The sequence below is a fragment of the Juglans regia genome, chromosome 7, assembly GCF_001411555.2.
Source record: "Juglans regia cultivar Chandler chromosome 7, Walnut 2.0, whole genome shotgun sequence".
Lineage (NCBI taxonomy): Eukaryota > Viridiplantae > Streptophyta > Magnoliopsida > Fagales > Juglandaceae > Juglans > Juglans regia.
Window position 1 is genome coordinate 25,575,549 of NC_049907.1, and position 25,195 is coordinate 25,600,743.

The following is a 25,195-nucleotide window of genomic DNA, read 5'->3' on the forward strand; positions in this document are numbered from 1 at the left end:
GAAGACACTTATCTATCGATCGAAATACAAACCTATTAAGAGTTATCTTTCCTACCAGCTTTTGTATTTCGTTCAGGTTCGTGGGCGACTTCATTTCTATTATTGCTCTTAGCTTCTCAAGATTTGCTTCAATCCCCCTTTTTGACACCATGAAACTGAGGAACATTCCCGATTGCACTCCGAATGCACACTTCGTTGGATTGAGCTTCATTCGATATCGTCATAAAACCTGGAAAGCCTCCTTAAGGTCCTCTACATGCTGGGCAAACTCCACACTTTTTACCTACGGATCATCAACGTATACTTCCATGTTTCTCTCAATCTGGTTTTTAAACATTTTGTTTACTAACCTTTGGTAGGTCGCCCCAGCGTTCTTCAAGCCGAAGGACATCACCTTATAGCAGTATAGTCCTCGGCCAGTTATGAAAGTAGTCTTTTCTCGTTCAGCCTCATTCATCTTGATTTGATTGTACCCCGAGTCAGCATCCATGGTGCTTAGCTTCATATGCCCAGTTGTTGCATCTACTATTAAGTCTATCCTTGGTAATGGAAAATTGTCTTTCGAGCAAGCCTTATTTAGGTCGATAAAATCCACGCACATACACCACTTCCCATTAGATTTCTTCACTAGTACTAAGTTGGATAGCCACTCTGGATATTGTGCTTCTCTGATGAATCATGCCGCTAGTAAATGGTCCACTTCTTTGGCAATTGCCTCGTACTTCTCAATACTGAAGTTTCTTTTCTTTCCCTTAATTGGGTGTGCCTTCGAGTCTATGCTCAGTTTGTGTTCAATGATCACCTCGCCTATCCCTGGTATATCCTTATGACTCCATGCGAACACGTCTTTATGTTCTAGAAGGAAATCTATCAATAGTTGTCTTTCTTCCCTTGATAGTTTGGTCCCTATCTTTACATGGCTCTCAGGATGACCTTTTTCAAGGGTGACCAACTCTATGGGCTCACCTACCTCCCCTTGCTTCAGAGTACTTTCATCTCTAGTTTCCAACTTCGTCATCATTATTTGAAGTGTTGGCGGGAAAATTGCCTCCTCCTCAGTGCCCACCATGCTGACTTATCCTTACCTTGATCTGAGCTCTTGCACATAGCATTGTCTAGCTAAGACCTGTTCACCACGTATCTCGTCTATTCCAGTTCTTGTCAGGAACTTCATTTTTAGATGATAGGTCGAGGTAATAGCCTTCAAAGCATTCAATGTGGGTCACCCAATGATTGCATTATCTGCTGACCGAGTTCTTGCCCTCATGACTGTGGCGATATGAGGGTCTATGCCTACAGATACTGACAATGTAATGGACCCTATTGGCTGTTCCGCATCTCTAGTGAACCCTTTTAGTCGATCCGCATCGATTCTCATCTTGCTAAAAGCATCCCAGAATAGGATGTCCTCTAAACTTCCATTGTCAATTAATATTCTCCTGGTGGTAAAATTTGTCACCAGCATTGTTACCACCAAGGCATCATCATGTAGATATACAACCCCCCAGCAATCCTCATTGTCAAAAGATATTGTGGGGGATATATGCACTCGGGGTTGCTTGACGGGTCTCTCCACATTAAAAACTTCCTCATATCGCACCCACCTAGCATACGCCTTTCATCTTGAAGAAGTTGTATTACCTCCTGCATACCCACGGGCGATCGTATGTATTTCACCCAGGGGTGGGTTTCTGCGGGCATCATCTGCTCTCAGTCTCCGGTCATGAGGTTCATGTGACCACTCTCTTCTCAGTGATTCTTGTCGCCTAAGGCTTTCACTCCTTTTATACTCGAGCTTCCGATCGTTCATACGTCATGAGGGGTAATGTTTTGGGTGATCAAGCGTTCCAACTCGCCACCGCCTCTCATTTCTTCTACCTTTCGTTTCAATTTGTAGTAGTCCTCAATTACATGCCCTCTTGTTTTGTGATAAGTGCAGAACTTCTCGGTCTGTTGCTCATTGGTTGGTTCTTCTTCCTTTGTTTTGTCCCGATTTTGTGTACTGGAGTAGTGCACATAACTACCAATAAGTATTCTTAAATTATTATCCCACCTTAACTCCTGTTGGTCTATTTTTGCCTTTTGGCCCCCATCTCGATCTTTCCTCTATTCTCCTTTACATTCCCGTTCATTCCTTCTTTCTGGTTGGGTGGTCAAGGCGATAAGGGTGTCTTCAGCGTTGATGAAGTCATCGGCTTTGTCCATGAACTCTCGTAAAGTAGAAAGGGTTTTCCTGACCAGTTGGGCCATAAAGGGGCTCATTGGCCAAATATCTCCCAGAAATGATGCTAGCATGATTTTTTTATCTTGATCATCGGCTGTCATCTTCTCTTTATTGAAGCGAGTTAAATACGCTTTCAAACTTTCATCGTCTCTTTGTTTAACTGTTAGCAAGTACGCGGCTCGTCTCCTACGTCTTCTACTTGCCATGAATTGGGTCAAGAACTGTCGGCCCAGCTCTTCAAAACTTTCTATGGAATTTGGTTGTAGTGCATCGAACCATCCTCTCGCCGATCCTTTTAGAGTCAAACAGAAAACCTTATACTCAATTTCTCTTGGGAATTCGTGCAGCGTCATATGGGTTTTGAAAGTCTCAATATGCTCCACAGGATCTTTTGAGTCGTCATATAGGTCTAACGATGGGACTTTAGACTTTGGAGGCAGAGACATTGCCATAATTTTCGCAGAGAACGGTAGATTTGTGTTGGACAGCAACTAATCGACCGTAGAGGATGTTTCTATCTTTTTGGCCATTTTATCCATTAGGCTACGTACGTCGTGATGTAGCTTCTTCGCCTCCTTGTTCTCCTATTGGCCTTTGCCAATGCCCGCACTATTTGCCTCCATCTCTACCCTATCAGCTTGACTGGGTGTCGTATCTTCTCCTGACGGCCCGTTTCGTGACTTGAGAGTCACATTCTCCTTACGTAGTGAGTCAACCTATGTGGAAAGTTTCTTTATTATCTTCTCCATTTCCGCAAGTCTTTCATTCATGTTTTGTAAACTTTCTCCCTGATCTCTAGTTGCCTTAAACCGAGTGGTGATGGGCATGTGAAAAGCACGCTAAGTGTGAGACAAAAAGAATCTCACAGATGGTGACAACTGTTATAGACGTGTTTCACTGCCTCCACCTCACGATTATCTACAACCAATGATTAGATGGCTTCGGAGTTCAATGGGAAGCCTCCGATACCAAACTCAGTGACTGCAAGAATAATTTTTAATCTCCAAGAATCATATCCTTTGTACATACCTGGGTTCTCGTCTTATATAAAGCTTCTGAACCATTCTGTTGCTTAAATGATAATAGATATAACTATTATTCAAATTCAAACTTTGGGATGAGGGTTTAGTCTTTAATGGATCGTTATTGTAACAGCTCTTATCCTGTATCGCCACTGGGAGGTTATCCAGTCGATTTTGGAGAGTGGGATGGGCCCTCTTAGATTTAATGGGCCTCTTCGGTATTGGGAATCAAATCAGGCCTAGGTGAAGCCCCAGGCCCATATTGTACTGACCGAGAGGAATGTCCTCTCCAATGGCTAATACTAATAGTTTAAAATGAATGACCATAGGTCCATAAATTCATAGATCAATGAGCCACCACTCAGTACATTTCCGTTGTTATTTTAAAAGAAAAAAAATGTGATCTCAATCCAATAGAATCAATTTCTAGAATGGAACCAAATCGAATCGCGTAAGGTTTTACAGGTTTAGGTAATGAGATGAGATAATAATTTTATGAATATTAGTATAATAACTTGTAAATAATAATGAGATGATTTAAATTATGAATTTTTATTGGATTTTAGAAAATAAGAGAGAAAATATTGAATAAAAATATTATTGTAACACCCTGCTTCCCATAGTTATTAGTAAAGTCATTTTTAAGGATTTGGGAGAACCGGAGTACTACTACTAAACCTGACTTAATTTTTTTTTTTATATGAAACACTAAGTACAAAGATTCCTTATAATAAATAGAGTCATTTTGTATTAAAATACTGAAATCATAAATGAGAATGTGCACAAGTATTTTTTAAAATTTCGTAAAGTATGTGCCATAAAAATCATAACTTAAAATTTATGTATATGATCTAGGCCACTGTCACGCTTCTTTGGTCAAGTCCTATCCTGCAGCTCTACCTTCATAAATATTTTGATCTTGGGTGATTTAAAAACATAAAACAAATTAAAATGAGTCGATGACTCAGTAAGAAACCCATCATAACGTAAACATACTTAACTTAAAGTTTTTCATAAAATATTTTATGCTAAGAACTTAAATTGTGATCATACATACATTTGCTTATGTCATGCCTGACTTGTCTTGAATTATTTGACGAACTTAAAATTGTGATCATTCATACATATGCTTATGTCATGCATGACTTGTCTTGAATTATTTCACTTTTGATACTTATATTACTTGCCCACACACTTAACCATATGTGCAAGGTTGTGCATTAGCGCCACATCTCGCGGCTGCAAGGGAAGTCGCTAATGGTATTTTATCATGCTATGGTGGAACATGTTTACGTCTATGGCTGCATGTCCACCCATAAATCGTATTGGTTCCATGCATCTAAATGGTCATCTTATTCATTGTTCTGATCTTATCTTATACTTGATAATAATAAAGATTACGTGTCTTATGCAACGTGAGATGCATGAGATGCATAATACATATATAACTATAATATGTGGAATGAAATATGATGAATGAGGTGCTTGTAAATATCATGACATGCGTGGTATATAAACACTAGCTTCCAAAAGATAGACTTTAATAATACATATTTATATATAACGTATATTAATCATAATTTATGATCAAACTATTTAGTGTTGCTTCTTAAAATTTTCGACACAAAATCGATGATGGTGCAATAGTGGGATGACAATGGTTGTGAGTAGGAAGGAGGAAGAGACGATGGTGGCCTTGTTGTGTTTCATGGTGGGGTAGATGTGGCTGCTGTATGTTGAAGGTAAAAAGAGAGCTAAAAACAAAAACAAAAAATGTAGGCTTGAAAGAGATAGGTGCACATACCGTGCATGTGAATATTTATTAGACGATATGGGTTGGGTTTAGGAATTTTAAGGTGAAAAAGATTCTAAAATTATAATCCTAGTGTGTTTGAAATAATAACAAAAAAAAAAAAAAAACATACGCTAGTAGTTCATTTATTGTAGAATTGGCAGTGACTGAAACTGTTTAGGAGACTTCAATCATTGATAATTTTAAATTGAAATAAATTTCTAATGGCTAATATTTAAATCCTTAAAGGAGTCTAACTCATTTAATAAATAATAAATAGGATTTAACCTAGTTATTGAGCCTAATTAAAACTCCTAATTAATCTCAATAATTTATCGCTTATGGACTTATCCAATATAGCCTATTAAATATAATTTAGGCTCAATAAAAGTTATAAATATTCTGACCTTAGAATTATAGGGCCAGGTTGTTCTATTATAAAATTAAAAAATTATTTGAATATAATTTTTTTAATATTAATTTTGTTTTAAAATTTGAAAATTCTCTCTTTTTTTTTTCTTTTTTTGTATTTTGTTTAGATTGTAATTATTAGATGAAAAAAATTAAAATTTTGAAATTGAAATGTATTTTATGTTTAAATGATATTTATAAAAAAATTATAAAAAATTTTGGGAGAAGATCTTATCTCATCTAAGTTTCCAACCAATCCCTTAAAACGAATAAGCCTAGTTCTACATCTACAATAATATAATAAGCGGGTCAAAGTGTACTGTCAACCATCAATAATCATACATATGATTAAATTTCTTTAATTGAAAGATCATAAAGTTCTAAAACCGGGCTAATAATGATCATGATTTTACGCTTAATTTGTGAGGAGTTTTAATTTACCGTTAAAAAATTCTACTCATCATCCTCACACCACACATTATACATAAATTTTTTATTTTTTTTTATTTTTTTCTTATCAAATATGTGATATAAGGATGATGAGTAGATAAAATCAATTAGTTTATATAGAATACGACCAAAAAAATTTAAAGATAAGAAAAAAAAATAAAAATAAATGCGGTGTATAAGGATGATGAGTAACAAAGCTTCTTAACATATATATAATTTGTTTTTTTTTTTTTTATTGGATTGTAGTTGTATTAATTGGCTGTTTCGATGTGTGTTGAAAGGCTAATAAGTTATGCTATATATATGTATATATATATATATATATATAATTAGTTATTAGTACTTATGTAGTAGTACTGAATATATATGTATAAGTGATATAAATTATGGTTACAAGATATATACTAATCGTGTTAGATCAAGCTTTTGGGATCATAGTTGAACTGATTTTATACGTTAAACAAATCCAAAAGAGTAAGGGTGGTGCTACTTCCACATAGGGAGGCTACCAAATAGGCAAAATTTTTGTTTTTTTTTTCAAACATTTTTTAAAACTCATTAAACATTTTCAAAAAATAAAAATAAAAATCGCAAATTTATTAAAAAATACTTACTTTAACTATTAAACAAAAAAAAAAAAAAACTCAATCGGTGGGTATTATACTTAGAGATGATTTTGGGTATAAGGATGAAGCTACGACTGCAGTGGGTATTATACTTAGAGATGATGCGAGGGTGTCTTTCCGATTGATGAAATTGAATCTTTGACAGCATTGAGAGGACTTGCAAATGAAGTTAGGCATGCATGGGTTTTTGCAATTTAATTATGGAAGGTGACTCATCCAATGTTGTTGAAGCCATTAAAAATGTGATTGCCTCTTTATCATCACAAGGCCTCTCATTTTGAAAATAAATTGTCTTATCTATCTTTTTTTCAAATTTTGAAATTTCACAAAGTGTAGACTGCATGCCCGTAACATTGAGGATACTCTTCAACTGTGGAATAGTTATTCCGATGTTATTTTTAGGAAAAATTTACTTTGCCGCTTATCGTTATATTTGACTGCTTTGTGGAAACAAATTAGTAATAATATTATTATTTTTACTTAATGATTAAAGAAGTAATTTTTAGTATATTGATATATTTTTTAAAAATATTTAAAAATGATAAAAAAAAATTAGATAGAAAAAAATACTAACTTTGCATTACTAGCGATCACTTGCAGCGGTAAGATGCAAGCGGCACGCTAGCTTTACTCTTATTTTTAATAGAGTTTTAGTAGATGTTGAAACTAATTATGGTGTCTTGTATTGTTCATTCTTGGCTTGATAGAAGACTTGCTACATTTGGGTAATAAGGTGATTTCAGATGATTTGTAAATAGTAATAAAAAAAATGATGAAAAATTAATAATAAAATATTAAATAATAATAATAAATAATAATAAAATATTAAATAATAATGAAGTGATGTCAAACGCAGCGATAATATTGTATTTTGTAAGTTGGTTATAAAAAAAAAAGAGAGAGCAGGTGCCAACGTTGAAACTTGAAATGCACTTGATCTTTCAGATAGCACTTGACAATATTTCACGAACCCAAAACCAATTGGAAATCCAATCACTTGACCCAATTAACCAGTTGGAATAAGATCATCATGGGCAAGAAATTGATTATTTGTTGTTAATTTCCTGCTGGAATAAAGAAAGAAAACAAAGAGAGAGAGAATTCGACCCTTCATCATGTGCACCAAAACTTTAATTTACTTGATTCAGTTACATCAATGCTTATAATAATTTCTGATACAACACAGTTTTGATTTGCAGATTTAAGGCCAGACTGATTCGACACAAACTCTACACTCCTGCAGATTCTCCATATCTTCCGAGACCTCGTTATCCTTGGTTACCTCATATCTGTGTGGCTGTTGGGAGGTGAAACAGATTGTAGCAGCAACATTCTTAGACCCTGAAGAGGAAGAGGACAGACATGTGGTTTTAGGACGAACAAGTTGGGACAGAAGTAGCAAGAGAGAAGCCATGGAAAGTTGAGAGTCGAGGTTTATCTACCAGTTGAAGGAGTGGGAAAGAGACTGATTGCTTTGGTTTTAGCTTTTAGGCTTGGCAAAAGTGCAAGAACCCATATCTATATATATATAAAAGAAAGAAATAAAGAAAGGGTGGGGGGAGCCCACTGTTTGTCTTGTTACCTGTTTGAAGGATTGTTTACTGGGGTAATGAATACAAGGGGTTCCAAATTAAAGCCGCTGATTTTAACCCGGCGAATGGTGCTGCAGCTGGATTTTCATGTGCGTTGATTGACTTGATTCTCCACCACAGGTCCCAGAAAGTACAATGTTTTTGTCGACCCCCACCCCCCCACACCTACGTTTACGAGAAGCCCGACCCCGACGCATGGTTATCGACTAGACTAAAATAAACTAAAGTAAAATAGTTATATCTGGTTTGTATGAGATGATGATCTGAGATGTTTTATAAAAATAAATGAGATTTCTGAATTCAAATTTATGAATAGTAATGAAAATCTTTCAATCCAAATCTGTTAATATTTTTAAGAAAAAATTATAAAATTTAAAATTTAAAATAATTTTAATTTAAAAGAAAAACTAACAAAATAAATCTCTTAAATAAAATTGTAAATAAAAATAGAAGTACATATATACTATTTTAAACTAAAACAGACATTTTTATTTGTATTTTTCCAACCCTAATTATAAGTCATTCCAGAAAATGATTGGACCATCATGAGTCCCGAGACCAAGCATTGGCTGTGGCTGGTTGGGTGCTGTTTTCCCTTGTCATTTACGTTAGGGTATGGATCGGGCACCCTGCTTTTTACGTTAGGGCGTTTCCAAATTTCCATTCCAGTACTCGAATGGTGTTGGAAACTTTGAAAAGTCCATCAAAATTTGGATTGCTCGGCTGGACTGGTGGAAGATAATTAAAAAAAAAATTAAAAAAACAAAGATAGAAAAGAAAATAGGAAGAAAAATGGATATGGTTTAGGCCTACAGACCATGGTCATGATAAATGATAATTGATGATTCATGTAGTATCAATGGATTAATTCTAAGAAAAAATGATAAATTTATAATTAATCTACAACTATTTTAATGATATGACATAATTACATTGATTAATTTAAAATGAATTGTAAAATAATTATAAAAAATTTATTAAGTGTATCGTTAACCTAATTTTACTTAACTCGAAAAATAATTAGTGAGTTTGAGATTACCATAGATAATAAAGTTATTAATCTTAAAATGTTAACTGTTTACAAATGCTAATCAAATGGGCAGTGCCTCATGTGAACAATGAAATCACCATTCATAAGCATTGTTTAAACACTCGTCATTGTATCGGTTTTCAAAGCTATTTATTATTCGGCAAATATGTGTTTAAAACGTTTTTAAAATTGTTAGTAGTTTTTGGCATAACTTTTTAACATAAGTTGAATTTGTTACTTTAAATTTTTTCAATGTTTTTAAATGAGAACTCTTTCTAAATCTTACAAAACATATTATCAAAGAGAACTTTTAAACCGGTAAAAGTTTTTTTTTTTTTTAATTTCTAAACTCAAAAGCAAATTGACACTAAGGCCACGTTTGGATATTTAGAATATCTCAATATTTCTGTGAATAATATGATTTAAGTTAAGATGTTTTATTAGTTTTGAGAAATGAGAGAAAAATAATTGAATAAAAATATTATAGAGTTAAAAAAATTGTTTGAATATAATTGTTTGGATATTATTTTATTTTGAAATTTGAAAAAGTTGTATTGTTTTTTGTGTTTTGTTTAGTAATTTGAGAAAGTTGTAATGATTAGATAATAATTATATAAAAAACTTGAAAACTTGAAATTGAAAGGTGTTTTGTATTTTAATATTGTTTGAGAAAGAAATATCTAAAAATACTTGAGAATAATTGCATTTTCAAACAGACTAAGTGTGTCAAGATTTGTATTATTTGAGATCACGTCTTGAAGGTGCTTCCTGCACCCCTAGAACGCAGGTGAACAATACAACTAGGAAGAGAAAAAAGAATAATGAGTAGAGAAAGCGGGGTGGTCGTGCCCTGCCACCCAACCGTTCACATTTAGTTCATCAAGTTGATTTTAGGTCAGTCTTCTCTTTTTATTATGTTAATTTCATTCATATTCAGTATTCACTCATTACAAACTTTGAGCTATTTTGGATTCAGAGATGAAATGAGATGGATTTAAATTAAATATGAAAGTTAAAAAAAATATTATTACAATATTATTTTTTAATATTATTACTGTTTTGAGATTTAAAAAAAGTTGAATTGAGAATTGAAAAAGCTGAATTGTTTATTATATTTTGTGTGAAAGTTTTGAAAAGTTGTAATGATGAGATGAGATAAAATACTTTTTGAATCCAAACGGGGCCTTTTTTGTCTTTCTCTGAACAACTCAATATAAAGTCAGGAGCCTCTTCTATCCACTTTTTCTCAACATCTAAGTGTATAGCTGTTTTTGCTAAGGTATGTGCTATTGTGTTTCTACTTGTAGGTACAAATTGCACCTTCCACTCAGACCAAACGTGTAAGAATTTCTTCATGTCTTTGATGATGCTTCCATAGTAAGAAAGGTCTTCATTTACATCATTGACTTCATTAACTATAACCTGTGTATCCCTTTCTAAAATCACTTTACTGAAGTTAATATCATTGCAAAATTCCATTTTTTTTCCTTAGTGCATGACTTTTTGCTATGGCTGGTTCTCAACATTGCTTATTTGATCAGAACCTGCTACCATCACCTCCCCCTTCTCATCTCTAATGATGATTCCTATCCTCCTCTTCCTTGTCTTTACATCAAGTGTTGCATCCCAATTTGCCTTTACAAGGTTCTGTCATGGTGTTTTCCAATGTTGTTCACCCCTTTCTGCATTGTTTGGTCTCTCAAACCTCTTTAAAACTTGTTGAGCTAACGATATTCATTCAATCCTTCTTGTGTTGATCTGATCACACTGCTGGGACTAAGAAACTTCTTTTTCGAAAATGAACATGTTCCTTCTTATCTATGAACTTCTCATAATTGTTATTGTTTCTTCCATTTCAACCTTATTACAACTATTCCCATAACTTTAGTAGGTCTTCGTCAGCTATCCTCCATTTCTGAATGGGATTCAAAGCCATAGCCCAAACATCATTTAAAACAGGGCAGTGTCACAACACATGCATCACAGTCTCTTCTTCTTCATTCCCTGGCTTTCACATGAATATCTTCATTTTTCCAGGTACATCCAACTCCCAAATATCCTTCCACCTGCTATCTGTCTCAAGCTCTCCTGATGATTCACCTTGCAAGGCCTTCGTCCTTACTACTTCTAGAAAATATGCACTTTTAACTATGAATAATCCCTTTTTGGAGGGATCCCAAACCAATTAATCTTCTATGTTCAATTTGCTTAGAGGGATGCTACATATAAGGTCTGCCTCCTCCTCCTTGAATATTTTTCTTATGAGTTCCTCATTCCACTCATTTTCCTCATGTATAAGTTTCTTTACTCTTGCTTCTCCACTTAATATCGAATTGGGGACTGCACAAAAAAGGAAGAAGGAGAGGATAACCACTTCTAACCCCCAAATCTGAATTTTATTATCATTTTCGACCCTCCATCTAAGCCCCTCTTTTAACAACACAATATATCCCCACACACTTCTCCATATTAAGGATTGTGCATTCCCTAGTTTTGCCTTCAACAGTAAAGAATTTTTAAAGTATTTCTCTCTGAAAATTACTGCAGTCATGGAATTAGGATTTTGAATTATTCTCCATCCCTGCTTAACTAGCAAAGTTGAGTTAAAAACTCTCCAAATCTCTAAACCCCAGACCTCTCTTTCCTTTTTGTTGCCATATCTTCTCCCGACTTCTCCACTATATACTACTATCATTTAGTTGGTTTCCCCACAAAAACTTTGAAAACATTACATTCAGTTCTTTGCAGAGTTTCTTAGGCAACTTGAACACACTCATGGTGTATGAGGGTATAGCTTGCAAGACAGCGTTAATCTTAATTTCATTTCCTGCTGTCAAGGGTAAACAGTTCTTCCAATTATTAATTTTTTGCCACTCTTTCCTTTATACAACCTGATTGAACTGAATTATTGCATATTTTATACATTTAGAATCCATATATTTGATTATTTCATTACATTATTATTGGTTTTACATGAAAAAATGATTAAGATGCATAAATTCAAATTGTGATTTAAATTGATTTATAGCATAGTTAATGCTTAATTTTATAACTTGTGATTTAATTAGAAAATATTTCTTCACATGTATAACACATTTTTTATATTCTATTCTTTCTTTTTTATTTCTTTTTTTTATTTCTTTTTTTTTTTCTTTTCAACCCAAGAAATGCAAAAGAGAAATGTCAAAAAGGCACAAAAAGAAGAAAATGCAGGGCAGAAAAGTTTAAAAAAAAAAAAAAGCTAAAGACACACGCACGCGGAAAGGGGCAAAAGAGGCACTACAAGAAATAGGCCTTTTAGCAGCGATTTTATATCTGCTGCAAAATAAATCGCCGCTATATAATATTTTTGCCAGCGATTAAAAACTCGCCGCACGTTTTAAAATCCAATCCTCATAAAAACACGGGGCCGGTCCAAATGCAACAATTGCAGCGATTTAATAGATTTTAGCTGCGAAAAAAAGCGCCGGGATATAAAATCACATGTTGTAGCGACATGAAATCGACGGGATAGCTCTGGGCGCGAAATCTAATTTATTTCCCCCTTTCCCTCCCGTCCCGAGCCTTACCCATTTCTAAAATCATCTTTGTTCTTCCTCGCTGCTTCCACGTTCTTCCCCAGTTCGGCTACCTGCAATTAAATCCACCCACTTCACACACACGACTTCATCTCCATTTTCAAATACGCCCCAAAGCTTCTGCGCCTCTGACCTCCACTTCATTTTTCTTCTCCACAGAAGCGAGGGTCGTAATTTTGCGAGTAGTTCTTCTGGGATCAAGTATCAGAGGGCAAGCATATTCCACCAAGACTCTTGGAGTGAATTCCTTTAGTGAACAGAGGTATTGCTTGGCGTAATTTCTCTATCTCTCCACCTTCATATGTAGACTGGTTGCTTTACAACAGTCGGTGCATTTTTCTTGTAGACTAATTTCCATCTGTTTGAGTCAGGAAGCTTGATGCTTTTTGCACGAAAATGCCACCTTTATATTTGCATTTTGTGTAGGTGTTGATGTGGGGCGTTAATAGTTAGTAATTTTTGGGTGATATTTTTAATTTGCACACCATAGATACATATATATATATGTATATATATATTATATACATGTCCAACCAGGAAATAAATTAAATTGATTTGTTGGTCTGATATATACACAATTAGCTAGGCTGCTAGTGTTATAAAGTCATGCAAGTTATTTGGGTGTCCAAAATAAGCTATCTCACAGCCCTGAAGTTTTGGACACTTAAAATTGTGCATGATGATGATATATTAGAAAGACTTCCATAAATATGTATTTAGAAAGTGTATATATATATATATATATATATCATTATAAGAATATATTTGATTACCGATGAAATTAAACAATAGTTTAGCAGCTTGGACTTTTCTGGACAAGTAAGAATACTGTATATGTGTAGGATTTGAAATTAGTGATCAGTCTTGATTTTAGTATATGCTTTTCGAGAAAGTGGATGTAATGCGAAGGGAATGAATATTTCATATTTTGAATGTTACATTGATGTTTTCTTGAGATTTTAGATGATGCGAAAAAGAAATAGAAATGTGATAGATGCTAAAATATTCACCTCTGGTTTCTGTTTTGTCATTTGGGTATTTTTGTCTACGAATCAAATGTTTTATTATTCATGTTCTAAATAGTAAAAAAAATTTATCAGTTGTATTTTCTCAAGAGTTGAATGATGTGGATTTGATTTTTAAAAAAAGTTTTTGAACCAAACTAGTGTTGAGGCTTTTATTGAAATTATCATGTGTATGTTTCCTATTCTCTTATTTTTGAAATTAGTGATCTTTCATGCTATTTGTAAGATCTGAAATTAGTGATCTTTCTTGCTATTTGTGTATGCTTTTCATCAAAGTAGAGATAATGAGAAGGAAATGAAGATTTGGCAGTTTGAATGTTGCATTGCTGTTTTCTTGGGGTTTAAAATGATGAAAGAAAGAAATATAAATGTGCTAGATGCTAAAATATTGAGTTCTAGCTTGTTTTTTGTTCAAAAAGTATTTTTGTCTGGAAATCAAATGTGGCATTATTTATGCTGTATGAAATACCGAAAAGTTTTTATTGGTTTTATTCTCTCCGAACTTAAATGATGTGGATTTCTTTTTTTAAAAAAATTTTCTGAACCAAACTAATTTTGAGGCATTCATTCAAAAGGCTCACCCAAAATTCATATCATATTTGTTCTCTTGTTGGAAGTACAAACTTAGTTATCGTAGGTTGAATAACTTTTGATTTTAATCTCAATCATTGTTCATTAGAAGCAAACAGACCGTTGTGACTCATTGGCATTTTCATTGCCTTTTCCTGGTTATTTTGCATTTATAAAGATTCTCATTGTTTGTTTTTTCCCTTCTTTCCTCACACATAATGCTCTAGTTCATGCTTGCAAAAATTGAATTTGGAATTTTCTTTAGTTTTTGTATTTAGTTTTTGTTTTTTGAATGTTTCTTATTCTCTTATTTTTGGGGTCTAATCTGGCTATAGGATTTGAAATTAGTGATCTTTCTTGGTCATTATGTATGCTTTTCAAAAGACATTGATGTCTAGAAATCAAATGTTTTATTATTTATGTTTTGAATAACAAAAATTTTTACTTAGTTGTATTTCCTCAGGACTTGAATCATGTCGATTTTTTTGGGGAAAAAAAGTTTCTAAACCAATCTAATTTCGAGGCATTATTAAAAAAGGATCACCCACATGCATATCATGTGTGTGTTCTATTATTGGAAGATTTACACGAACATATATATATATCGCATATATATATATATACATATTATATATATATGTGTTTCTTCTCTAAAGTTCTGCTTGATATATATATTCTCAACCAAGGCATTAACTAAACATCTTGCAACTATATACAGACCAAGGCATTAATAATCAGGCCCATAATTATTTTGCTTTTTTCTGATGCTCTCAACTTTATATATAGACCTTAGATTGATCTGGGCATGCAGCATTGTAGACTTTGTTCAAGGAGTTTGGTCCCTTTTAGTATCCTGAATTATACTAAAAGGTTTGTGTATGGTTCCCTGGTCATTATGCCCCATGTGGTTTCAGGATTTAAAGGATTAAAAATTTTAGTGGATCATGCAAGCATGAACATGATCTTATATATATAGGCATCTTAGCCAGAATTATGAATATATTGGTTGATGGCAGCTTAAGTATAATGAACTACTCCTCTAGCTAGCTAGCTAGGCTCCATATGGTTATAGTCCATATATATCCTCCATTTAAAGAACAAATAACGTATGTACACAACCTGCAGGCACGTATTTAATGCAGTTTATTGTTAGAGGTAATTAATGAGGAATCTGATCCCTAGCTATTGGACTAGGGCTTCTCAAAACAGTGTCATCTTTTACTCATGCTTGAGTGTTAAATGTAGGCTTATTGAATATTGATATTTATTTCTACTCTTTTTAATATTAAGAAGATCTTCTGTTTTAAATATTGAGTTTGAATCATTTTTTGACTATGTTTAACCCTTTATGACTATGTGTTAAACTAGTGGAGATGAGAATGTATTATTTTTAATACATATGAGTTTGGATTTTGTTGATGGGCTTGGATGGAACTTTATGTATTTATTTTGCATGTTATATTGATTAGCAACTTGAATGAATGAGTTTGGATTATGAATGGTGCATTTAGGAATAACTAAAAACCAGGCCAAGAAGGAAAATAACGCCCAGGAAATTTAAACACGAATAGAAGATATAGCGGCGAATTAAGCGCATTTTGCGGCGACTTTTTCTCGCCGCTTTAAACTAACTTAAATTGAGCTAAACCAGCGATGTACAAATCGCTGTTATATATTAATGCCGGCGATTAAATATTCACCGCAAATTCAATTATATAACAGAATGTACATTACGGCGATCTTGGAAACTCGCTGCTCTAATTATATAGCAGCGATATTTTAAATCGCCGCCATATAATTACCGATTTGAAAACCAATTAGCAGCGAGTGAAACCTCGCCGCAGATTTATATTTAGCAGCGATCTAGTATTCGCCGCTATATACTATGAGGAATATGGCGGCGATAAAAGAATCGCCGCTTATTAATAAATGGCAGCGATAATTTATCGCTGCTATATGCAACTATACGGCGATTTTTTGGTTACGGCGATTTTGTCGAGTGGCTGGCAAATATATTTGGCAGCGATATTTTCGTTTTTAGCGGCGAAAATTAAACGCTGCAAATTATCTATCGCAGCGTTTAAGGGCAGAATCCTATATTGAATTAGCGGCGATTAGTTTTTAATCAGCAGCGAAAAAAAATTCGCCGGGATATTTTTATATAGCGGCGAGTTTTGCTTTCCGTGGCAGTAGATCTAAAGTGGGGCGTTAATACCGGCGATATTCCAGCGACTTAAAAATCGCTGGGGTATATGTATGCCAGCGATTTGCTGTGTATATCCAGCGATACAAATTCGCTGGTAAAAGTGTTGAACCTTGTAGTGAGGGATCAAGCGGAAAATTCAAATTTTGGCTTGTGGACCTAGCAAAAAGGGTTTTTTCTTTTTCACTTGGCTTTTGGCGTGAAGGCACGAATTGTTATTGGGACTTTTTCTTACGGAGGCAACACGTACAGAGTAACGCGGCGGCTTGAAGAATCTCGAGGGGTCTAAACTGCAGTTTCTTAACTTCCTCCACTGCTTTCTATCTTTATCTCTATTCATTAGGCTTATTCTTTTATTTCTCTAAACTCTATTTAATTTTAATTTGAATTTATAGTGTATTTTTTATATTTTTAATTTAGAATCATTTGATTTTAGATATTTTATTTTCAGTATGTTTAAGTTTGATGTAATTATTTTTCTTGCTCTTTTAAGATTTCGTTTAACTGTGATTACAATTGCTATGGATTGATTTTGAGAATTTGTGATTTAAATACAAGGATGAATCCTAGAATCTTGATTTTGGGACTTTTCAATTTTCAGTTCGTATTTTTTCAATTACTTTCTAATATATTTTAATTCTTAGCTTAATTTTATTAATCTCTTAATTTTATTACATGTTAGATTGATTAAAGCTTAATTAGGATTTAATTAATTTCGATTTTATTAATTAATTTTCCGATTAATTAACTCACTTTCCTATCGTTCAGTAGGAGATCCCTTCTTGTGGCTTGAAAACGATTACCTGTTGCTAATGAGGAGAGATCTTTCATTAGGGTTTGATGCTCCTCAATGGAGATCCCCAGAATAATAGCTTGCTTGTGGAACCCTTTGTTTGGTACTTTAATGGGGGTATTCTTGTACAGCTTGGCCCTTTCCCTGGCGCACTGCCATCGAATCTACTAGTCCTCCTCAAACCCAGTGGGATAGAATTCCTTGCGAATTCTAGTTTGAAACTTATTCCGTGACAACCCAGAAATGTCATGGTTCCTCATATATGCATTCCATCAAGTTAGTGCATAATTAATTATACGATTTCGATTTTCTTTCTCCGATCTCAAACTAAGCGCATTGAGACGCTCGAAGTAAAGATTTCTGAACTTGAGAATCATCTAGCGATACTCCCTAGTTCTTCGGATCGGCCAACAGAGCCAGGAGCACACATAGAATTTCAATCAATATGAAATTGATTGCAGGAGCACACATAGAATTTCATGAGTTCGTATACGAATAAAGTATCTTTCGACCTTTCCGCAACTAATAATTAAATTCCTCGTTCGTCTATCAGAGATTGTTTAGCTTAGTTGATTCATTGATTGTTAATTTTAATTTGTTAGTCTTTTACGTTTCACTTCAACGATCAAAAATCCAAAAATATGAATCTAGTCCATGACTAGTACCCTTTTCATTTTCGTTGCACTCTACCACTCATTGCACATATCACCACTTTTATTTTCTCTTTGTGAATATTTTTACCTTTTACACAAGTTTGATTTTAAATAATTTTTCCTGAGGAAACAATCTAGTAATTTATTCTTAATTATTACGCGACATCCTCCTACACTTGAGACAGCCTTTGTGTTACTCATTTTTGAGTGAGTCAACACCTAAAAATGTTATATTTTGATTTTCCTACCATGGTAGGGTGCCCCGAGTATTTCTCATAACTTCCTTTCACTACAGTCCCCTCTTCCTTTAAAATCTTCATTTTGTCTTTAGCTTTGGTGTTAGTACTTAAGAAAATAGCAATTTTTTCCTTATTCAAGAACTTGCTTGAGGCTTTTTCATACCTTAATAATATCTCTTACAATTTCCTACATTCTTCCTCTCTAACTCTTCCAAAGTAACACAATCGTTAACAAATAATAGGTGGTTTATCCTTGTTCCCCTCTTACCACTTACACACCTCTTGTTTCCCCCCTTAAGGTCAAAATTATTGATTCAACTATTCTCTTGTAGTATAGTCCATGATAAATTCACAGAATGGGGATTTTAATTTCGGAGGTTTAAGATTGGGAGAACTTCAAGTTAGCGTTTCTTGCAAGATAAAGTCAAAAACTAGGTTTGGATAGTGAGATGAGATGAGTTGAATTGAGATGAAAGTTTAAAATTGAATAAAATATTATTAGAATATTAGTTTTTAATATTATTAATATTTTATAATTTGAAAAATTGAAATTTTTATTGTATTTTGTGCATGAATTTAAAAAATTTATAATAATTAGATAAGACGAAATAAAATACTTTTTACATCCAAACCTAGCCAACTTTGATCTAAGATTTTAAAATCTCGACCCTAGTGAATTTTTTGGAGCTTATTAATTAATTATCATTATATATGTGGTGGTATTTCCGCCGCTTTATTATTAATGAAGGTGAAACAATCATTAAAACTATACGGGCCATTTAAGACTTTTTTAGGGTTTATATTGTACTTAATATTGTAAAAAAAAAAAAAAGAGCGGTGCTGCTACAAAGTTTGTGGAATTACTTTTTTGTAATCTCTTTATGATTAGAGCATTTCTCTTGTAAAAATGAACAAAATTGAAAGTTTTATTATGATAATAGTATGTCAAGTAAATTAGTTAGTCGGATCAAATTATAGATTATTCAAGTAGATCCGAAAATGAAAAGGTTATAATTGGTTTAATTTGGGTTCATGTCAAATTTATCATAATTCAATTAAACTCAATCTTAATTGTATTATTTTGTATCATATTTGTATTGGATTTGCAGACCGTGCATTAAGGTAAAGAAAAGCCATTTTCAACATCCTACTTCCGAACCAATCTTGTGTGTATAAATTTACCCATGTTTCATTTTAGCTTGCGATTGATATTTGACACAAGGTGGTAGCTAATTGAGGCATAAATAAGAAACGCTATAGTTCCTTTATGTTCTGATAATGTGGATGATAGAAGGGTTTGGGCTCATGAACGTAATGAATTGCTCAGTGTATGAAGTTGCTATAGATTCATCTATGCTCAACTTGGTCATCAGTGTGCTGAATCATCAAATATGCAGACTCAATAAGTATTCTAGAAACATTTGTAGAAAATGAAAGTGCCAAATAAGATTAAAATTCTTACATGGCGTGCATGCAAAGATGGACTACCTACTATTGTAAACTTGGTGAAGAAACATGTCCTGGCAGATAGTACTTATAGATTCTGTTTAACAGAAAATGAAGATATCACTCATGCAGTGGTCAATTGTGGGGTTGTTCAAGGTATGTGGCGTTTTTATCTTTCTGAGTTAATACTTGATAAACAGTTGTCATTATTTGAAATGGCTTTGCAACTCTCTGAAAGGAATATGTATGAGAAATTGTCTGTTTTATTTGCTTTGGCTTGAGGTTTCTGGTATTGAATAAACAAGTTTGTGCATGATCAAGAGCTGCCAAGTCCTAAAATAGTTTACCGAGAATGCCTCTGTTCTGCTGAGAATCCATGATCAAGTCAGGCAGAAGACAAGAGTTCATATTCTAAGACACTATAAGTGGCAACCCCTCAATCTGATTGGCTTAAACTGAATGTTGATGCTGCAGTTTTTCCCGAATGGGATAAGGCAGGCGTTGGGGTAGTGTTGAGGGATGCTACTGGTAGAGTCCTTATGGCACTTAGTAAAGCAGAAATTACAATGAAGGGTTCAGAGGGTTTAGAGCTATTTGCCATTTTCAGAGGTTTGCAATAATGTGCCACTATGAGAGTCTCAAATATTCTTGTGGAGTGTATTGAAGCTCTCAATGATGATAGCATGACTAACTCCCTGCTAGGTGTGCTATATTATGAGATAAAGAAGCTTACTAAATGTTTTGCTGCTTGTATGTTTTTCCATGTATATAGAGAAGGAAATTAGGTAACTCATAAGTTGGCTAGAAATGCTTTCAAGGTTGAAAGTATGATGTTTGGTGGGATTGTATTCCAGACTATATTTCTCAAGTTTTATGGCTTGATAATTGTCTATAATCGTTTTTCCTATTGATTAATGATATTATCATTTTCTATAAAAAAAATATTTTTTATTTTTTGAACTTTTTAATATTTTTAACTTTAAAAAAATATACAATTTTATTTTTTAGTTACTTTCTTAATAATTAAATAAAAAAACTAAAATATATGAACAATAAGATTATACAGTAAATTTAAGAAGTTAGCTGGAGTAGCATTTTTCATTTTCGTATCAACAACGACAGTATACAAGTACACGTCTTTTGGAGGTTTGCACTCATGTCACCCTAGGTACTAGTGCATTATATAAGCGCTGTACACCTAGATGACAAATTTATTTGCATCCAGCTTTATTTGCTTCTGTCCTTTGGACTTGGGAATGACCTTTTGCGTAATAGTATACTTGGAATAACTAGTTTGCAATAAGACTTGGAAAATGCCCTCGTACTTATTGTGGGTACTTTTTTCCAATGACTTATCAATTGTACTTATATTCATGAGTAGTTTTCTTTACCCAATGAGTAATAATACTAATCATTTTAATTTTTATTATTTTATGATGTAACATTAAATAATTAAAAATTATTTATTATATTTTATTTATCAATCCATCATCTAATATCGGATGATAAGATGATGAAAAAAATAATGATGACCAAATTCAATCTTATCCAATTCAAGCATCTTATCATGTTATCAAGATACATGAGGAGGGAGAGATTCTCTAACTAACATCTCATTAAAACAAGTGTAGTGAAATAAAAAATAAAACGGATTTTGAACTAAGAAACTAGTCCCTGCCCATTTCCGACAAAGGGGCACTGTTTTAAATGATGATTTTTTTTACAGTCTGTTTTGTACAAACTATAGTCCCACAATTGGATGCAATGGATGGTGGCGGTGCACTGCAGTTTACATCCATGAGTTGCTTGCATGAATCACATGGCCTACATGCTTCTATCACGCAGGAAGCCGGCAAAGTTTGTTCTGGTAAAAGCTGCTTAGCACTTGGCCTTGTTGTGGCTTGCAAGAGCACCCACATCCTCATTCAAGACATGAAGTTAAGCTAGAATACGTGAGATACAGTATGTTCTAGAAATCAAATGAATTGGTGTAGGATCACTATCTAGAATTGCGAAAATTGGGATCCCTTGCAATAATATACATCCATCTTTATTCCATAACGTAACTTATATAATAGATATTTTTATTGGGATATTTGATAGGAATGAATTAGAAGCAGACCGAGCTATAATCTAGCCTCGATCCTGTCAAGGACATAATAGTAGGAAGTCAATGTACCTGTTTGTTTAGAGGGCAGAGGCCACAGCCATTCCAGCACATGAAACTGGTCATAATTTGCAAAAGTTACATATATTTATGATTTAATAATGAAGAAGATGAGACGAAGAAGATGGGCGGGCATCCATCCCAACCATCTCCCCTATTAAAAGGCAAAGGTGAGTATTCTTTAGACCAGGCACGAAAATGTTGTGTGATTAATACACAGCAAAAGAACCTTCTTTTGAAGAAAATGACTAATATCCTCGAGAAAAGGTCCAAAGGCAAACAAATATAAATTAATCTATAAATAGAAAAAACATATAGAAACAAATATATAACACATCCCACTGAAATTACCACTCGCGTGGCAGAAGGATACGCCTCAGCCCTACAGAAGCAAGGCTCTGCGACCAGATTTCTGATCACAAAACACCATAGAAGAGTGTAACAGCTACGCACGCCACCCCAGATTGTGCTCATGCAAAACCAATCTCAATTGTTTTAACAAGCAAAACCCACCTCTAGTTGAAATAACTAATAAGCATAGAGAAATGTAAATTTCACCACCTCCCATTTCCACACCAAATCACCAAGAGAGAGAGAGAGAGAATGCATAAAGAAACATCTATTACACTGTAGTTGAAAGCCTACTTAAACACATTATGGGATTGATTTTTGGGCATAAAATAACAAAAAGAGAAGGCTTTAAGAACCTAAAAAGAGAGAGGATGAGTCAAGGGGACATGAAATCAGAGGAAGATCACACACCATCACTGCGGCTTTTGCTGTCACTGTTGCTGATGGCCGTAACGCCACCATTAGAACTACCATCGTTGTTGTCTGGCACGTTGATTTGCGTGGGCTTTTTGGAGGAGCCCTTGCAGAGCTTGACTGGGTATTTAATGGCATTGAGTTCCAGCTTACGGAGAGCAGCTTTACCAAGATCAACGCCACATATGTCAGAGAGCCTAACAAGGTAAAGCAGTACGTCCGAAAGCTCTTCACCCAGGTGTTCCTTCTCTTCGTCTTTCCAATCGGGCAGTCCTCTTGGAACCTCCCCCTTCCACTGGAATATCTCGGACAGCTCTCCCACTTCTCCCACCTGAAACCACCCCAACACACCTAGATACTCCAAAAATAACAGCGAAAAAGCAAAAGGTTGAAAATGAAACCTCCACTATTATGTCTTTCTACCTAAGGCCATAGTCGGGTCTTGTTATTACATTGGACAACTAGTAAACAAACCCACATCCCACCGTATACCATTTTGAAAATCTTTTGATGTACTCCAATGCACTTTATAAAGCGATTCAAAATTAGGTGAGATAATCAAATATCATGGAAGCCCCATGCAGCTGCTTTTCTTTTCTTTCTTTTTTTTATTTTATTTTTGGTGGTGGTGGGGTTAAGGTGATGAGTTGCTGTTATTCCATGACTTTTGTTGCCTTAGGACAGTTCCAAAGACGAGCTGGACTTTTACAGATCGTTCATGGTCAAAATCTGGAATTGCGTCTTGAAAATAACAACTAGAGAAGTGGCTCAGACCTCATAGAGAGTAAAAGACTGTTCCCAGCTTGAGAGACCTTCTTATGTTAATGGAAAAGCCATAATCTCCAATGGTTCTATATGTCAAATCCTCACAATGGGCATGTGATCAGAAAAATCGAACTCAAAGTGGAATATAGGGAGACATTACCCTCAGTGGGGTCCGAGTTTCTCTGCGCCAGTGTTTCCCTCATGGAAGTTAACCTTAAAATATATATAGATCTGTCGTCTAAAAACTCGTACTGATATTGAAGTTCACCCAAAACCCTAAGGGGTTTATGGATTAGTGCCAAGGCATGGGGAACAGTAGTTAAATGGAAGAAAGAAGGAGATGGATGATACTAGCTGTTGATCATCCATTGGTTTTCAGTTTACTTCTGATATTTTTCCCTTCTGAGTGTCTTTTCATTTCTTCCCTCAGGCTTCTTATCTGCTATCAAAAAGTTTTGCTTTTTTACTTTATATTTTCAAAAAGAAAATCGTTTTTTCTCCATATCACTGACATCACAAGGTGTTGAATCCCCAAAATACAAAAATGCATGAAGGGTAGAAGACAAAAATGATCAATATGGGTGATTAAGATTCCATTGTTTATTTGGAAGAGAACCCAAATAATTAAAAAAAAAAAAAACGAAGTATTTTTACCAGAGCCAGAAGGAGATTTCTAGGGCTATGAAATTGATCCCAGTCCCTTTCCTTTGCAAACTCCGCCATTCTCTTCCTCAACCCTTCGAGAGTAACACCTTCTGATCTCTCTGCAAAACCTGTCATTGAATTCTCTGATCTTCTGCTTTGCTTCTCTTATTCACAAAATGTTCGCTGGATAATGTAATGTAAATACTCACAAATGAAATGCTTTGCTTCTCTTCTCTCCGCAAGAACCGAAGGCTGTAAATAGTAAATACACAAGCGGGGGGACCCGGTCCAAGCCTTTTACCGGAGACACATAAGAAAGCTCATTCACTGGGGCTTTTGTTTACCGGATGCTGCCCGTCCATTGGATTTGGCGACGGGCGCGTGTCGGTGGCGTCCTTGCCCTTTGAAGGAACCACCGGTTATTTAGGTCTCAATTGTATTTGTAACTCATCTCAATCCACTTCAACTCATCTCATCTTATCATTATAATTTTTTTAAATTTTTACATAAAATATAATAAACAATTTAACTTCTTCAAATTTCAAAACATATTTTTTAAATTTTTATATAAAATATAATAAATAATTCAACTTTTATTCTATTATTCATAAATCATCTTAACTTATTTCTAAATCCGAATCACTCATATAGTCTAAGAGTCCAATTCCTGTTTTGGTCTCTTAGGGGAAGGTTTTTTTTTTTTTTAAAAAAAAGATATTACAAGAAAATTTTACGTTATCTCTCTCCAATCAACGTATCATTTATTTTTATTTAAATACATATATATTTAAAAAATAAGATAAAATAATAAAAATATAAATCACATGTGTATAATATAAAGCTTCAAGTAGATTTTTTTCTTTATTTTCTTTTCAGATTTATCTTTACTTTTTTGTTTTTTTGAAAAGGATTTATCTTGGCTTAGTTTAACCAGGTCTCTCACATGTAAAAAATATGGGATGAAAATATTTTTTTCAAAAAATTCTATTAGTCATCTCTAAATCACATATTATATATGATTTTTTTTATTATTATTTTATCTTAACAAATATATAGTGTATGGATGATAAGTAGAAGAATTTCTTTAGTTTAACAAGAATAAAAGATAAAATAAAAGAATAAAAATAAAATATGATGTGTAATGTGTGGATAATGGATAAAAAAAAATTATATTTACAGTCGTGGAGTGTGCAAGTACC

The 25,195-nt window shown here is 33.9% G+C and overlaps 1 protein-coding gene across 2 annotated transcripts; it reads right to left on the reverse strand.

Annotated features, from left to right (window-relative positions):
* Positions 1-22,318: 22,318 nt before the first annotated feature.
* On the reverse strand, positions 22,319-24,296 carry LOC109017696 (dCTP pyrophosphatase 1-like). Of its 2 annotated transcripts, XM_035692520.1 has the most exons (3): positions 24,206-24,296; positions 24,006-24,124; positions 22,320-22,917 (listed from the first exon to the last, which is right to left on the reverse strand). In XM_035692520.1, exons 2-3 carry the CDS (start codon positions 24,072-24,074, stop codon positions 22,576-22,578), a joined length of 411 nt encoding a protein of 136 aa, XP_035548413.1. In that variant the 5' UTR covers positions 24,075-24,124; positions 24,206-24,296; the 3' UTR covers positions 22,320-22,575. The 2 variants fall into 2 exon arrangements, with proteins under 2 accessions (XP_035548412.1, XP_035548413.1); XM_035692519.1 differs by having other exon boundaries at positions 22,319-22,917; positions 24,006-24,257.
* Positions 24,297-25,195: the final 899 nt, after the last annotated feature.